The sequence below is a fragment of the Halichoeres trimaculatus genome, unplaced genomic scaffold (genome assembly GCF_033239565.1).
Source record: "Halichoeres trimaculatus isolate MK-OKI-2021-1 unplaced genomic scaffold, fHalTri1.1 fHalTri1_scaffold_21, whole genome shotgun sequence".
NCBI lineage: Eukaryota > Metazoa > Chordata > Actinopteri > Labriformes > Labridae > Halichoeres > Halichoeres trimaculatus.
Window position 1 is genome coordinate 24,225,868 of NW_027437199.1, and position 17,318 is coordinate 24,243,185.

Genomic DNA, 17,318 nt, shown 5'->3' on the forward strand with positions numbered 1-17,318 from the left:
CATACAAAGTAATGATCCACTCCAAATACAAAGATAACCAAAAAGAGACTAAAAAAATGACAAGAAACAGACAGAGAAGAGAAAGCTGCTGCATAAGGCAGGGCAACTAGCCGCCCTGTTGGCAAAGGAGAAGAGGAGAACAAGAATATATCTTCGTATAATAAATAAGATTAACATAGTACTAAACAAGATAAGCATAAATACTTTATTTTACATGGAGACCTTTTATCCGTCACTAATTCACAACTACTTCCAAGCTCTTTCAGTCATAAATTGTATGCAAAACCTTCAGTCTGTTGAAATACATCTGCATGTCTTCCTTACAGTCTTTTAAAACATGTTTAGACACATTTAAACTATCATAACTTTTCTTTAGCATCAGTCTTTGGAGCTCATGCAGCTCCAAATTGAACATATGCCAGTATTGATAAGTCTTGCCTTCTCACCACAGAACTTTATCACTTGAAATGTTTCCAACAGAATCTAAATCAGATACGCGTCAGCAGCATGTGTTCATCACCTCATCTGACCTGACACAGACGCAGAGGCAGCAGTGAGAGACTTCACAACACAGAAATAGTCCATGTTCCTGGTGTTTGCTTTTGTAGGTCATTAAGTTTCGATTTATGATGTATGAGTTGAATTTATAACTAGCTCCAACTTCTCACAGAAGGTCTGAATTGAATTTCCTGATATTATAGCTTGTTTATCTTACAAGAGGTGTTAGCAAATGAAAATGTGTTACCACGTGTTATTTAAACTTTAGTAACGCATGTGCACATTCCAGACTGCATTCAATAATCTCTCTCAAAGAGAATTCTGCAGACTACCAAATCATTTTACCAAAAACAGTTTCAAGCTCTGAAGATTGATTTTATTAAACCCAGAGAAATCATTGAAGCTCTAATAACACGGCATGGACACAAGCTCTGGGGATTTCATGTAAAGTGGCAAATTGAAGCTTGCGCTGTTTTCTTCCGTATGGTTGTCCCCTGTGTTTTCACTGGCCAGGAGCAGCTCAGCGGCGATGAAAAGCAGGACTGATGTGGAGGAGGGTTGATTGTGGATGGTAAGAAGTATCCACCTCAAGTAATTTGTCAGCTTACACGCAAAGTTTTCATACAACCAAACATTGTCAGTATAGGAATCCCATCATTCATTCCGTGAGTGGAATAACTGGTAATACACTCACTAACTGGAAGTGGCTTGGTATGACCGAGAATCTGAAGGTTTGGATTACAGGAAAGAGGAGAAACACTATCAGAATTGAGTTATTCTGGACATTCTGTTCCAGGTCAGACAGCAGGTTCAGTCTGCTGTGGTACAGAGCAAGCTGGTTTCTGTTAAAAAACATGTTCACATTTATTTATTTATTACTTTCCTCTACTGTTTGTTGCACTCACTTCAATTGTATTATGTTTTATTAATTGCTTCCTAAGTTGACTATATTGTGGCCTTTTAAAAAAAATCTATTATTTATATATATATATATATATATATATATATATATATATATATATATATATATATATATATATATATATATACATTTTTTGTTACTTTTTTTCTTCCTTCCCTTGCATTTGGCCCTTACATGTTAAAACTGCTTGTTTTATAACTTAATTCTTTATTATTTATGTATACTTGGCACACTTAGCAGTAAAATACTCCTTGTATTTGCACATATAAAAAATAAGGTATAGTGTATCCTCACCTGAAAATGCTTTAATATTGTTACTCATGCCAACTCTTATATGGAGTCATGTGTACTATTTTTTTATTTTTATTTATTTTTGGGTGGGTGGGTGGGGGGTGTTCATGTTCCATTTGAAAAGGAAAAAAGTGGAAAATATGTATTATAAGCATCTTGTCATTATGTGCTCATATATTTCCAAATAAAAATTACTCTGATTAAAAAAAAACAAAAAAACCTGTACACAAATAACCACAGTTTATTATTCCCAGATGGTTCAAATGACTGATGCACAATCACTGCTGACAGAAAGTCAATACATGTTGTTTTTTATTATCAAATGAAGTGTAATACATCTGGTCTGTCAGAATCCATAAGACGAAGAAACTCCACATGCCAACCAACGCTAATAAAATAATGAAGTCATTCTCAAGACAACAAGACATAAAGTTAAATAGAGTAGACAGTGAGAATGGATGTAAACCATTCTGTTTATGTAATATGTGTTTTTTCCAGCTCCTGATATGGTGAAAAGAGAATTTTGTTGTTCCATGAAAACTTGCTTTTGGATCAGATACAACCTGCACCTTACGTACAGCTGAAATCAGAAATTTGTGACAATTAACACTGTGGAATGTACCTTAATGACAGGTGGTGTTAAAACTTTCTTCAAAGAGAGACACATTTGGTTTATTAAAAATTCCCATGGATCATGAGAAGAGCATACACTTTTGCAGTTATATTTGTAAAAAACTAAGCAGTGTTAGATATTTTTGTGCATCATCACAGGCTAACAAAACAAAACCTCAGCTGTGCCACATCTGTCTATTCCTGAGGATTTGTTTAGGGTTATGACACACGGGATCATGAAAACAGTAGCTATGTCTGGCTGCTTCTTGAGGAAAATGATCTCAAGTTGGGGTTTGGTGAGGTGGGGAAATATTATATCATGATTGTTGTTTAGAAGGAAGCTGTGAGTAGAAAACAACATTTTAGGTTCTAAACATCTCTCCTTATATGGAAGCCTGGGGCCAGGTTCAAAAGGCTCCTGGGCTGTGATTGGTCCAGACTTTGGACATGCCTGTTTCAGACATACTGTGTATCTGAGTCACTAGAGGAGTAATGTCATTGATATGGCTGTTGTATTTGTCTCTGAAGTACATTGAGAGGCACTCTCATGCTCAGCAAACACTGGTCTTAAAGTATGAATCTGCAGTTCCTAAAGGGTCCACTAGAGGCTGTGTGCAGAAAGAGCAGAAACCACATTCACAGTCATTCAAAGAGCTGATCATTACAGCAGAAATAACCATGTTTACAGTCTGGTTTAGAACAGGGTTTGAGTCTGAGTAGATAACATCTCTATCAGGACACAATGAGGGGGGAAGAGCAATTATAACCAGTTATTTATGAAGTTACTAAACTGACAAGTTTTTAAGGGCATGGCTGGTTTGACTGACAGGGCACCCGGTCACTTATTGCAAGGAGGCTAAAGGCCCTCTTTACCTTATCCCAACTCAAACTGAGCTCACTCAGCTTTGATATGACTCCCTGCTGACAATGAGCTTCTAATCTCTGCCTCAGAAATGGATGGGTGATGTCATAGAGGCAACGTTTATGAGTCTGTGCTCCCAACTCAGCAGTAACGTTTGGTTTTGTGTCACCACTCTAACCTCACCGTCTACACACTCTAAAAAACATCATTTTCCAATAAACAGACTCCAGCTGTCACAATTCAGTGAAAGTTAGCTAATGAAGCTTGCTTACGAGGCAAACTACGCTAATGCTAGACGCTAACAAGATGAACATATCTTTATGCTTCTAGAAAGCTAAGAAAGCCTGGGATGTTTTCAAAGTATGCACTTGTTTTATTGGTCAGTTTTGTAGTGAAATAAAACAAGCCGTCAATACTCAGAAACATGAACTTGTACAGAAGAATATCTACATAATCCAGTGATTTATCCAAGTGATCTGTCATGACATAGCATTGCTCTCTAGGTGATGTACAGTGTGTAAAACAGAGGTGTGGAGCCTCTTTCAGAGATTACGTATTGTGTTGTTGAGACTGTTTTCACCTCTCAGCTCAGAACCAAAACTCAGAGATGAAGATGTGGAGGATGATGACGTTACGATGGGAAATGATCCCTGACTTGACGTAGTTCATGGCCACCTCCAGCATGAGATCCCTGGGACCAGTGATGGGTTTCACCTGCCGGACCACACCTGATGGATGACACAGGTCTGGATTACTGAGTTCAATTCAGGTATATGAGAGTTCAACCACTGTACTGAGAAAATGAGCTCTCCCTTACCCATGATCATGCCGAGGTGGGAGCGTTTTTGCACGTCGAAAGAGAGCTGAGGATCTGCAGTCAGGATATCGAAGAACACATCAGTGGCACCGGGTAGAGGAGCAGGGTTAGCCGCTGCAACAGTCCGCAGGAAGACTATTTCTGTGGGAGGAATTGGTTCAAGTTTGTATCAGTTTGATAACAGTGAACCACAAAGTGCATTTGGGTCTTCATCAAAATTCCAGGCATAATTAAAACATCTTTTTGTGGGGAGACATGAGCAGTGGAGGCTTATGAGCTGTGGCAGGTTGGTTAGTGTTTTTATTCCAGGGAGAGGGCAGCCAATTTGCTAAAACATACTTCTGAGTTAACCCGTTTAACCCAAGACCAGAACCAAGTTTTCTGTCCCACATGAAGTGAATCTACATGAACTTCACTTTTAGAAAATCAGGAATATTGTTGAAATTTTTTTTGGCTGAAACTTTGGCAAATCAAGTCACCATGATTACATATAACATACTTTCTTACAAGTGTTGCCATCTTTAAATGATGTGTACAGCAACCAGCCACCAGGAGGAGCATCAAATGTTTTGGCTTTACTTTCAGGGAACAGCTGTGTCATGTATCTTCTTATAAAGCCTAAAATAATGACTCATTAAAAGCTTTTTATACAAGTGAGAAACAAAGGACGCCTTCACACTCATTAGAGCCCAACAAAATGAAACTACAACAAATTATTCCCCCTGCCTCAAAGAAACAAGCACCTTTAGATCAAAAGGGCTGTCATAGATACTGGGTCTAGATTATACTTCCAGGACTTGCTGTACTTCCATCTGGTCTTACCTTCTGGCTCGCTGAAGTCTCTGAAGGTGGGCAGAGAGAGGCTGGTGTGCGTGATGAGGTGGATTGGATCCAGATTGCAGCCGATGTTGTTGTGTTGGCAGGCCTTAACGCAGCGCACGCTGACTGAAGCATCCTGTCTGGATTTCAGAATCAGAAATCAAAAATGCTTGAAAGACAAAAGAAGAAAATAAGACTTAAACTGTGACATATAGGAGCAATTCGAGAGAGTCCAAAGGTTGGTTTTCAGACAGACAGAGACCAAAAGCTCAAACACAGAGGTGTGTAACAAGGAGCAGGCAGCACCTGAATAGCTTCACAGAGTCTGGTGATTTACTAAGAGCCTGGTCACTTAAAGAAGCTAAGAGTCCTCATGTTTATGGGGTTACTACCCAACATGAAGTCTGTAGTGTTTTCAGACGGAGCTTCAGAAATGGCAGCAGGAGCTGAGCCATGTAATTAGCAGGTGAGTCCAAGTTGTCAGAGAGTGTGCAGCCAAAACCAGCAGCATGGTTCTGTGGTGCTCCACATTAACAAGATGCCACTTGGGAAAAATGGGCTGGTCGGAAACCACAGGAAGGTAAACTCAAAGAGAAGTCTCTTGATGTGATCACGGTGAAAGAAACAGATCACAACGAAGAGTCTGCTGCAGAATCAGCTTCAGAGCAAAAGACCTGGAAATGACTGGTATGTTCTTGTATTTCTACGCTTTTCTCTTCCTCATCAATAAAACACAAAGCTTTTCTCTCAGCAGGTGGCATCTCTGCACACATCAGACCTGTAAAACCACCAGTCCAAAGTTTCTCTGGCTGTGTTTTCAGAGCGGACCAGCACAGCTACAAGCATTCTGATATCATTTTCAGTAAATTAACCAATAACCACCCAATACCAACACTAGAAGCTCCATCCATCTTACTGCTGCTCCACCACTAATTGAGCCTCAGGCTGGCCACTCACCAGGTTCCCAAAAATAAATCCCACTCTCATTTTTCTAACTGTCCACCAACACTGAGCCCCTTTGATCTCATGTCAGAGCCGCTTGGAGCCGATCACTGGAAAACTGGATCTGAGCATAAGGAATGACCACAGCAGAGGAGGAACAGGGGCAGAGGCTGCAAAAAGGGAGGAAGCAGGAGGACAGAGGAGATATTTTTATTCATTTATTTTTATTATCCAAACACACAAAACGTACACAGAGAGGAGCTGCAGGATGGACAGGATGCAGAGTCAGCTGCACGAACACGCTCATGCTGTTAAAACACACTCAGCAGAGCATTAGCTCCATCTAGTGGCACATCAACAGATCAGAGAGCTGCTCTGTGTTTTGAGCTATGCTTTCAATCATCCCCCATGAACCAGACACCTACAGATCCTTGTTAACACATCCAAACAGCAAATTACACAGGCTAGAGATTCAGCTGTTTAAACTATGTCAATGAACCAGTTTATCTTCAGATTAATAATCTCATCCAGGTTGTTTGACCATACGTTAAAAAAAGACGGAAAGACAGAAAACAGACCAAACTTTGTTGTGCCTGAGATAATTCAATCAACCCTGAGTGTTTGCATAAAGCTAAGCTGACAAATTTATCCAGCTTTTTAAGATCTGACACTGATACCTGAGCTATGGTCTCAGATGATCCTGATCTGATCTGATCCCAGTTTAACACTCTCTGTTCCTTAATATGAGGATCAGACTGAGAATGATGTGTTCATGCTTCACTAACTTTGAAAATGTTATAACTGTATTTAAACTAACTGTATTATTATTCCCTGGGATTATTTCAGGATGCTGCTCCTGTGGGGACCAGCAGCTCCTGTTCTCTTGCCCATTGCACTGCACTCTATCTATCCTATAGTTTTTATCTTTTGATTGTTTTTATCATGTTGCTTGAAAATCTCTGCTGGGCTTCTTGTTCCATGTTTTATGCACTGATGCCGGTGATGCGGATGATTTATTTGTGTTGTTTATGTATTTGTCTTTAGCTGCAAACAAACGTCTCTGTGGGGACAATAAAGAAACCTTTGAGCTCTGATTATAGATGTGTAAATGTGTGGTGAGTAGGCCTGTCATAATAATCAATAAATCAATTAATCGACCGATAAATAAAAAGGCCCTCGGTAAGTTTGCCAGCCTCGATAAACTGACGTGCATGCATGTTTGTTTTCCACCTCTCTTTCCACCAAAGAGGCTGAATGAGAAGATGGCTCACTACGTCTATCTTTCCTAACATTGGGGTGTGTAGGTTCTATAGCGGATTTAGCAGATTTATAGCGGAGTAAGCATCTGTCAAAAATGCAATCTTTGGGGTAAAGACGGGGCTGCTCGTGCGTACACACGGAGAGAGCTGAAGCGAGCGTCCTGAGTGGTAAGGAGAAAACACACGCTAATATGAGTGATGGCACCAAAGATACGGTTCTTAAGCCGCCTGCCACAGTCCCAGTGTGGGAATATTTTGTATTTTATCAGAATGAACAAAGTGTGAGCCCATGAACACCAACGAGCTGATATGTCGCTGGTCTTTTGTTTGGAAATAGTGGCGACGAAGAAGAAGAAGAGAGGTGCAGCGGAGCCTTGTTCTTTGACAATCCGCTCTTACTGAGGCTTTTGGTCTGCAAAGTAAATAGAAATAAAAGCACCAAATGGTGGTGCTCAAAGACAGATACATTGCCAAAGAAATGCAGCCCTTCAATACGGTTGAAAGCCGGAAATGTTCAAAATATTTGACAGACAGTACGGATTGACTGGGAAAAAGGACATGTTACAAACAATTCAGGAACTGTATAAACTCCCTTTTATTTAGGCTATAGTTTTTGTTGTTGTTGTTGTTGTTGTTTTTTTTTTAAGTTTTGTTTTTTTCTTTTGAGACAGGGTCTATGTTTTATTGTTTTTGATTAGTATTAATTATTTTCATTGACATGTATTTTTTGCTAAAAGAGAGTTCTTTTCATTTTCATTGTATTTTTTTCTCTTTCTTGTTTGTTAAATTTATTATATTTTTTGTTTAATTTATTTTATTTAAAAGATCCTGACCTTTTAATTACAGTTAAATACTCCTGATAAATTAAAGTTTCTTGCTTTTGATATGGTGTGCTCACTTTATTATCCCATTTATCATAATTACATCAATGAAAAAATTGAAAAACAAAAACAAAATAATATTGTCAATAATATTGTTTACCGGCAATAATATTTTGGAAAATTATCGTCAGGCAAAATTTGTTATCGTGACAGGCCAAGTGGTGAGTGAATCTCCAACACTAACAGGGAGTACAGTTTAACTGTAAACCTCGGCAGGTTTACAGGAGTGTCAGTGAGAAATCAAACCTGTACATATTGTATTGGGTCTATCCTTCATGATATTTTAGCTCTTTGCCCTGCGGTTGATTACAGAGATAAGAGAGAGGAGCATAGAACTGAGTTAAATAGATCTGTCCCTTTTCACCGATAACTGATCTAGCTTTGTGAGTCTGCGTCAAACTGTTCCCTGATGCTAGGGTCAGATCGGTGCATTCCTGCATGTTATACCCCCCACAGTTTTTCATGTTGAATTTTCACTTCAGGTGTTAAGTAAAGTGGAACAGAAAGCTGGAGCACAAATCTGTTTTTCTTTCTCATGTTCCCTTTTTCCCTGTCCCCCTTCTCTTCAGAGCCACCGTCGCGAATAAGAAAGTGTGCTGAATGACTTGTCTGGTTTAATAAAAGTTGAATAAATCAAATAAAAAGATGTGGTGAGCTGAGGTACTGTACATGAAGACAGGGATGCAACAGATGAACAAATGAGAACAAGCTGTGTCTGTGAAGATGAGTTAGACCCCTTAAAGTCAGCACATCAGTTTGTTGCAGCTTCATTATGGGAGCTGGGTTATTTTGATGGTTTTTCCCTCCAGAGGAACGATCACTGATAGGGACTTTTTCTGGATGGACACTTGAAGTTCTGAGTGTTACCAAAAGGACAGGTTTTGATGGGTCCAACTTTTCCTGCTAGGGTGGAAATGTCCTCGAGGGCTGTAGGCTGTGCTCAGGTGTGACAAACACAGCGATCCTGGCCATGTACAAGTGTGGCGTCCCATAGCGGATCAGCCTCATCTCCACGGTTAGAAAGAAGTCCCGGGGCTGAGTTAAAGGACGCTGCAAAGAGATCTCTCCTCCATGAGTCTGCTGCTGCTGCACCGTGAAGTATCCCTCCTCATTTCCAGAGACGATGTCCAGCAGCATTTTGTCTCCAGGCACCAAGTTGGATGGTCCCATACGGAAAACGTTAGCAGGGACAGGAGTGTTGATGGGGAAGCTGATGTTGTAGAAGGAGATTCTCAGAGGGAGCAAATAACACGACGCAGGATCCCGCATGAACTCGCAAGTTACGCGCTCGCAATGGCTGTAAAGGAAAAAACAAAACACTCACAGGAAGAAGAACAAGTGGGAAGAAATGGCTACAAACAGATGGAAGAGGAGAGAAGAAAGATGGAAGCTGGGACGTGTGAACAGGGTTCACGAAACTCTCCAACAAAAATCCACCACACAGTCTGATGAGAAACTTAAGATCAGTCAGAAGCTTCACTCTCAGCTGTCAGAGAACAGATCCTCTGTTTCATCACACAGTAACCACCAGCTCTTACCCTCTGGATGCCTGCCGGAAGTTTGCAGGACACGTGAAGGACAGGCAGCGAAATCCTCCCTGGATGTTGAAGCAGCTCTCAGAGACAGAGCAGGTGTGGCTCCCTGCTGCACATTCATCAATATCTGCAGATTTAGGGACAAATGAGTAAGTCAGAAAAATAACACCAATGATTTACAGCCTCTAAAAAAACCTCTGCTGACCTTGGCATGTGCGTCCATTGTGGGCGAGGGTGTAACCTGTAGGAGGGCAGGTACAGTAAAAGCTTCCCGGAGCGTTGGAGCAGCGGTATGAGCACACGTGACCTCCGGTTGGGAGAGCACACTCATCGATATCTGAGAGCAGCAGAGAAACAGTGAGCACTCATGCTGAACGATTCCCCTCTGCTAACTTCCTGTCTGGTGTTTCATCATCAGTACCTTCACATGTTATCCCGTCCAAGTCGCTCAGCTGGTACCCTCGCCGGCAGTAGCACTGGTACGAGCCGTACACGTTGGCACATTCCTGACTGCAAGGGTTGGCCTCACACTCATTCACATCTTTCAAACACAGAAACACATTTTACTCTTCCTCTTCTCTCACAAAGACAGGATCAATATGTGCACCTACTGCACAGGGAAAGATGGCTGTTACTGTTTCACAGAGTGCAACATTAATCTGGTTATTCAGGAGGAAAGGATTTTACCTTCACAGTTTCTGCCGTCATGTGACAGCCTGAAGCCTGTGGTGCATGTGCAGACGTAGGACCCCTCAGTGTTATCACATTTATGTGCACACAGCCGTCCAGGATAGTGCCTGCACTCATTGATATCTGAGTAGAAGAGGAGACGGGGACACAAGTCAGGATGTAGAGAAACACAAGATTAACCCAGAGAACAGGTCTGAGCACAGCACATGCACGGCGCTGGCTTTGTGCTGTACCTTCACATGTTTTGGTGACACTGTTGAAAATGAATCCAATCTTGCATTCACAGCGATACGAGCCCACCAGGTTGACACAGCCATGACCGACACACACGTTTCCTGTTCGACACTCGTCTACGTCTGTGCCAGGATGAGGAGAAATGTCTCAGTTTGAGGAGTGAGGTAGGATGATCCCTCAGCAGGAAACACACAGAGGAACAGTTTGTGTACCTTCACAGCGTGAGCCATCCTCTGACTGATGATATCCTCTCCCACAGGTCACCATGTTCCTGCGACAGGTGTACGAGCCCACTGTGTTGACACAGGTCTGACCGTGTGGGCAGGGGTTGGTGTGAGCCACACACTCGTTGATATCTGAGGAGAAAGCTTGTTGGGTGAGGCAGCTCACCTTCACCTTAGGAACAGTTCAGATGCTGAACTCACCGATACAGCTGCCGACGGCGTCCTGGATGAAACCGTCTCCACATTTCTCCTTCGGACGGCAGCGGAATGAGCCGGCTGTGTTGGTGCATAGGAAGTCTGATCCACAGTTATGAGTCCCCAACAAGCACTCATCGATGTCTGAAACAGAACAGACAAATGATTATACAAACATCACTAACGTTTTATCCCACAAACACTTCAAAAACAGCATGAACAGAATGTCTTGCCTCTCTTTCCCATAAACCCCTCTGTATTGATGTGATCCCTGCAGAGCTCTTGGTTTGTTACCTTGACACTTGTTGCTGTCTGTGAGTTCGTACCCGGTCCCACAGCTTGTCTCCCTCTGACAGCGAAAGGAGCCCTCAGTGTTGATGCACACCTGGCCATGCACACAGTTGTGACCCTCGGTCAGACACTCGTTAATATCTGAGGAGAGAGATGGGCACACAAAGAGAAAACGTACCGTCTTCAATGACTTAAGGTTTGGTGGACTTTTGTTTATTTGCTCAGTTTTTTTGCAAACAGGTAAAATTCAGAATAAAAAAAAAAAAAAGAAAAACACAGACCTTCACCAAGCATGTTGTGACTGTCACACAACACTGTAGTCCTACTTTAATGTTACACTCTTTCAGTACACTGTCTGCAACAATTTAGTGTTAGTTGCAGGTTTGAATGATAGTTTGTTACCTGACAGTGTTGAAAATGATGAAGACCCAGGACATATTTCAAATTCCGGATCTTAGTGTCCAGAATATTACCAGGAAGTGGATCGTACTTTTACATCTGTCAGAAATTATGGTCACCTTGTCTAGTATTGTTTTGCAAAGCAATTCGACCATTTATTGTGGAGTTATATCCACACATGGTGAAAACATCCCTATCTCACAGGGCTAGTTGTTCAAAGGTAATCCAATCAGATTTTGGTTATCAGATAAGATTAAATTCTGAAAATGGGTTGTTCAAAAGGAAAGAAGGTTTTCGAAATCTGATAAGATCACATAATCCAATCCTAGCTTTGATCTGGATAAAACCTTCAGTTTGTGTTGTTCAAAATGTTTCTGTTCACTTTGATCCAAAAAAAGCAGGATTATCCTGATCCCAACAGAGGGTAGGAGTTCCAGATGGATTCATAAGAAGAAAATGTAGTAAAACTTTAAAGTTGGTCAAATAATACAACATTTGTAGAACTTAGTGTTATTACTTTTATTCGTATTTTGCACTTGACTTGTTTATCCATTATTGTGATAAAGTAACTTAGGCTACATTTTTTTTTTAGTATTTTGCTAACTATTGGACAAAAAGCCTCTTTTTTTAACATTCCAAATGTTTTCAAAATATCCACTTTGTATTTTTTTTGTACATTTTTTATTCAGTCATTGTGGCTTAGATGAGAGGTCATAAAAGAAATTAAAAATGGAAGTGGATGTTTATGTTAATTTTGTTTTTTCTCAAAATAAAAAAATTCCTACAATGACCCCATGTTGGCTCTTCTGCCTGTTGTTTTTTTTCCAAAGCTGGTAGCCCACATTATTATATGTTGTCCCATTTAGAGCACTGCTAATCTGGATTTGGTAATCTTGAACACTGTGTATCTGGATCAGGGTGATCCAATCCAATGTAGCTTTAAAAACTGACATAAAACTGAGACAGATTGCCTGATCCTGGATAGCAAGAAACGGGATTTCCAAATCCATATCATTTCGATCCGGATTAAATTCTTTGAACAACTGGCCCCTGGTCTTCTTAACGTTTTTATGTTACAACATGAAAATGAGGTCAGTTTATTCAGCAGTGGATTGTTCATCTCAGTGTTACGTATGCAGTCTTTTTTTCCCAGCACTGCAAGCTTTTTTCATTCATTTATTTATTCATTTTCTGAACCAGAAAAGGGTCGCGGGTGGCGGGAGCCTATCCCAGCTGTCAGGGTACACCCTAGACTGATCGCCAGCCAATCACAGGGCTGACACAGAGACAGACAACCATTCACTCACACACTCACACCTACGGCCAATTTAAAGTGACCAATTAACCTGATGAGCATGTTTTTGGACTGTGGGAGGAAGCCAGATACCCTGAGAGAACCCAGGCATGCATGGGAGAACATGCAAACTCCACACAGAAAGGCCCACAAGCCAAGCTGGGAATCGAACCGGTGACCATTTTGCTGTGAGGCTGCAGCAAACATTTTTCCACCCTTAAATTTGGCAAAAAGGTCATAATTTTTCCATATGTGAATCATCAGACACAATACGCAGTCAGCCTTTGTTAGATCCATTTTCTGTCTGACAGCTGATAAAATCTCAAGCTGGTATTTCTCCTGCACTTAAAGCTGGGCTGTAGTGTTACCCAGAGAAATCTTTGAGAACAAGCTGTCAATCTCAGCAACAAAAGTGTTCATTTCCCCTAATAAAATATTATGTACAGGTCTGCTACAAATCCTGGAAGTTCAGACTGAGCATGTGCAGATCCTCAAACCTCTACGTTTTCATCTGTGGACACAATCCCTGAATCTGTCTGTGAACTGATCAAAACACTCGACCTCAGAATAACATCAGGTCCTCACCAGACCTGCTGAAATAATGATGATGTGAATCATGTAAAGCAACTACAGGGGCTCCAGAGGGACATAATACAGACTAATAAAAGCGCAATACCCCCTCTTTAACCTTTGTAGTTAAAAAAAACACAGCTTTTTATGACACCAAGTGAAACAACACACAAACCCTATGTATTTGGTGATGGTACATAGCTTGGAAAAGTGGTAAAGTTCTGTGTTTATTTCCGTGACTCACCCTCACACCTGACTCCATCCCTCTGCAGGCGATAACCATCATGACAGGCACATGTCCCATTACCCACACACAGCTGGGAGCAGTTTGAGTCTGAACATGGCAGAGACACATGAAGAGACAGGGGCCATGGCACAAGTCAGAAAAAAAGAAACCTCCACAGAAAGCTCCTATTCTCAAAGGAATAAAGATGGCGTACCTTTACAGGCGTTGTGTCCCTCAGTGGGCTTGGCTGTGACGTTGACCCCAGGGCTCTGTGTCACTGTTGCTGTAGAGGACAAACCCAGGTTAAAGCAGCTCTGTGGTATACTCTCTGTCTGATCACTACCCTCTGTCCTCAGCTCTGTCAGGAAACATGTGCCTTCTTACAAACAGTGTTTTTGCAGCTATGTTGTGTTTGTCTGTTTTTATTTTTTCACAGTGAGCTAACAGGGTGACAAATGGTAGAGACTAAACACCAGTTGGCCCTGAGGCACCATTTGGCAGTGTGTCCCTCTGTCTGTCTGTCTCTGGCAGGAATCTGCTCCACAGCTGTCAAACCAAGGACAAGTATTCAGCAGTTTATGGAAACAGGAGCGCTCTCTCTGCTCCGAGGAACACCGTCTGTTTGGATGTTAGGCACTCAGCTCTATGACAAACTGGCTCCTTTCCCCCAAACAAACCTCAGTGGGTGTCAAATATCTGCTGCCAGAGCTGGTAACACCACAGGCGGACTGAGGAGCTTCAACTTTTGATCTGGTTTGAGAGCTCAGAGCTGCTGGGCTCACTGATCGCAGTCCTCCCCTTGAGATGAGAACACAGAGCAGCTAATAAGGAATCGGAGGGAATAGGGTGGTCTGTGTCTTACCTTCATCTTTAGGCTTGCTTTTGTCCGTTGTGTTCTTGCTGCAGCAGGCGCTGGCTGTGTGTGCACACTGACTCCCCAGCAACAAGCCCTGAAGCTTACAACTCAAGTCACGGCTGGCGAGCATCAGACCGAGCCCACAGCAGTCACAGCACATCTGCAGGGGAGGCACAGAGGGTCAGATTTAAGGAGAAAAGAGGAGCAATCTGATCTTTACAGTGATGATGTTTAAATGCTGGAGATAGACTGGTTTAAAGAGAGTCTAACCTTAGATATTTTGGTTTCCCAGGGGTCTCCTTGGAAGAAGGGCCTCTCACAGGCCCCTTGTCCTTTGGCCATCCTGATGCCATTGTCACAGAGCTTGTTTGCGACTGCTGCTGCACAGCATTGCTCCTGAGCAACCCTGCATGTTTACAAAGAAGAAAGAAATCAAGGAGATTTCCACTTCCATTCCACTTGCACTAACTGCTGTAAATATTTCCGCTTCTACTTGACAGTGTTGAAACCTTTTTAATGACAATGTCCGTGTTTATTTACTTTTATACTGTTGTATATACTTATATAGTGTGTTTTATATTTATATAGTGTATTATCTAGGTTATGCAGGCTTATACTGGGACTGGGGAAACTAATTTCGTTCCACCTCATGTCTTTACATGTGTGAAATGACAATAAAGCTCTTTAAATCCTTGAATCCTTGAGAAGCTGGATAAGACTCAAATGTTAGGTGCCAAATTTAGACAGACCACATTTAACTTTCATCTACCTTCATCAACAAACAAACAGTAAATGAATGCAGCTTCTGTTGTCGTTTCTTCGTGTTAACGTCACAAATCTTTTTGCTTTGGTAATAAAGAAAAGTGTCCTTCAGAGTCCCCCCTCCCTCAGTGTTTCCCTGGCAGACGCTGACCTCCATGTGTTGACCAGGTGTTCCTCCATTTCATCAATCACCTCCTTTGTGCTCTTACAGTCAAACGATGCCTTTAAGTGTTAAAATCCTGCAGGGGGGCTCTTAACACCTGCTTTCCCTGTGTAGTTACCGTGTGGTGAACCCCTGTAGCCAGTGGATGAGTGGAGATGATTTGGGGTTTGAAACCCTCAGGGTGTTTCCAGCTTTAAAAGAAAAATACCCCAGTGTCTCCAGTCCACAGGATGCACCACACTTCAAAGTCAGATATCAGACCTTTCTGCTTCCTCTAAGTCCACTCTGGATATATCCTCCTTGTAAGACCACACTACAGAAAACACGCATCAAGCTTCTCCTCTCTGAGCGTCCCTAGCCTGACCTCTATGTGGGCCTTGCTCTAAAACCCTCCAAAGGAACAAGCTGGGGTCAGAAACCAGAACCAGGTGTTGCTCACCTGCAGGTCTGGGAGGAGGAGATGAGGGGGAGAATTGTACAGTCTTGTCCTGCCTGGCCCCGATCCCTCCCATCCTGACAGCACTCCTGGAGGGTAGGAGGCTGGACCTCTGCAGGGTTAGGATGACGGGATGAGGATTAAGTTAACAGCAGGAGTGTGCACACTTTCAGTTTACATTACTAACATGCATCATTACCTCACACATACTTTTAAAGAGTACATAGAAAGTTCTGATAAGCACTAAATCAGGCTGCATGGTCAGCATGCTGAGGAAAATACGGGTGCGTCATTTCTCACCTTGTCCGCGCAACACTCCGAATAAAGCCAACAAACAGATGATCCACTGGGCCATCGGACGTCTCAAAGACCTGTCAGTGCTCTGGAAATGTTAGGAAAACGCGTCCTGATCGATGTCCTGGAGAATGAGAGCAGTGAAGAACGCCTCCCGTGCAGGTCGAGCCGGACAGATGGAGGACATGTCAGTCCAGCAGCAAAGAGGAGACTGACTGACAGTCCAGCCTCTCATAGTCCTCACAGAGTCCTCACAGAGTCCTTAAGACTTCTGAGACTTCAGGGGCGGAGAGAGAGTCTGAGGGGGAGGGGGTGTGACTGTCAGGGACACTGAGGAATAAACACACATCTGACTCTGGGACGCCACGAGCTAATACTGAATGAGTGAGGCGCAGAAATGTCAGAGATAAAACATAATGAATTCTGGGACATTCAGGGACAGGTCGATAAATTAACAGGGACGTGTCCAGGATTTTTATGACCAGGTGGCCCAGCTGCACAAACTTCTGCAGGGTGGGGCATTAAGTAGCATTAATTCACTTTCAAAATTAAATCATAATTTCAGATTATTTGTGTATTTGAGTTAATGTTAAAATATTTCTCCAACATTTATATATAAATTCTGAATTTTCTCTTATTGTGACCAATCTGTGGCTTTCATTTCTTGGCATTTGATTGGTTGGTTCTGTGGCATGTGATTTGAGTAAATGGACCAGAACTTATATAGTGCTTTTCTATTCTTTCTGTCCACTCAAGGTGAGTGAGAGAATGAAAAGGAAGTATCATTCTTTTAAAGTGAAGTGCAGTAAAGTGAAAGTTATCAATCTTCATCTGTTTCTATGAACAGAGTGATCCAAACACCACACAGTGAACCATCTCACTGCTCATATATCAATGTCTGTATCTCCACCAACGAGCCTTCATCTGCTGGTGCTGAATTATCTCAAAGATATCATATTTCTGTGTAGATTCTTTTTTGTAACTTGATAAAGTCAAACAGCTGAAAAGCAACACTTACATCCTCTACGGGCTTAATTCCATAAAAACTCAAAAAGATTGATTTCTAGAAAACACTTGAAGTTTTAACTAGAAAATATGTAACAAATTGCAGAAAAGCTACTGGACGTTTGACTTTCACACATGTGGAGGAGACAGACGATCTTAAGGACTTTTCTGTAGACAGATGAAGGTAAGGAACACGAGGTTGCGTCCCATTTTTTCACGGTTGTCAGAGGAGCCTTGGTTA

General features: G+C 41.9%; 1 protein-coding gene across 1 annotated transcript; it reads right to left on the bottom strand.

Annotated features, from left to right (window-relative positions):
* Positions 1-1,965: 1,965 nt before the first annotated feature.
* LOC141810583 (fibulin-1-like) lies at positions 1,966-16,341 on the bottom strand. The gene is made up of 17 exons (XM_074698267.1): positions 16,079-16,341; positions 15,782-15,890; positions 14,688-14,823; positions 14,424-14,577; positions 13,776-13,844; positions 13,580-13,669; positions 11,076-11,213; positions 10,788-10,925; positions 10,575-10,718; positions 10,362-10,484; positions 10,126-10,251; positions 9,860-9,979; positions 9,644-9,775; positions 9,442-9,565; positions 4,825-4,961; positions 4,003-4,143; positions 1,966-3,913 (listed from the first exon to the last, which is right to left on the bottom strand). The coding sequence occupies exons 1-17, from the start codon at positions 16,131-16,133 to the stop codon at positions 3,774-3,776; spliced, it is 2,076 nt and encodes a 691-aa protein (XP_074554368.1). The 5' UTR covers positions 16,134-16,341; the 3' UTR covers positions 1,966-3,773.
* Positions 16,342-17,318: the final 977 nt, after the last annotated feature.

What these genes read in the sequence shown, in the direction of transcription:
- LOC141810583 (XM_074698267.1), bottom strand. Translation starts at nt 16,133, where the DNA reads ATGGCCCAGTGGATCATCTGTTTGTTGGCTTTATTCGGAGTGTTGCGC. An exon ending in CAATGGACGCACATGCCAAG is followed by an intron (nt 9,566 to 9,643) that starts GTCAGCAGAGGT and finishes CTAAATCTGCAG; the next exon opens with ATATTGATGAATGTGCAGCA. An exon ending in AGACTTCAGCGAGCCAGAAG is followed by an intron (nt 4,144 to 4,824) that starts GTAAGACCAGAT and finishes TTCCTCCCACAG; the next exon opens with AAATAGTCTTCCTGCGGACT.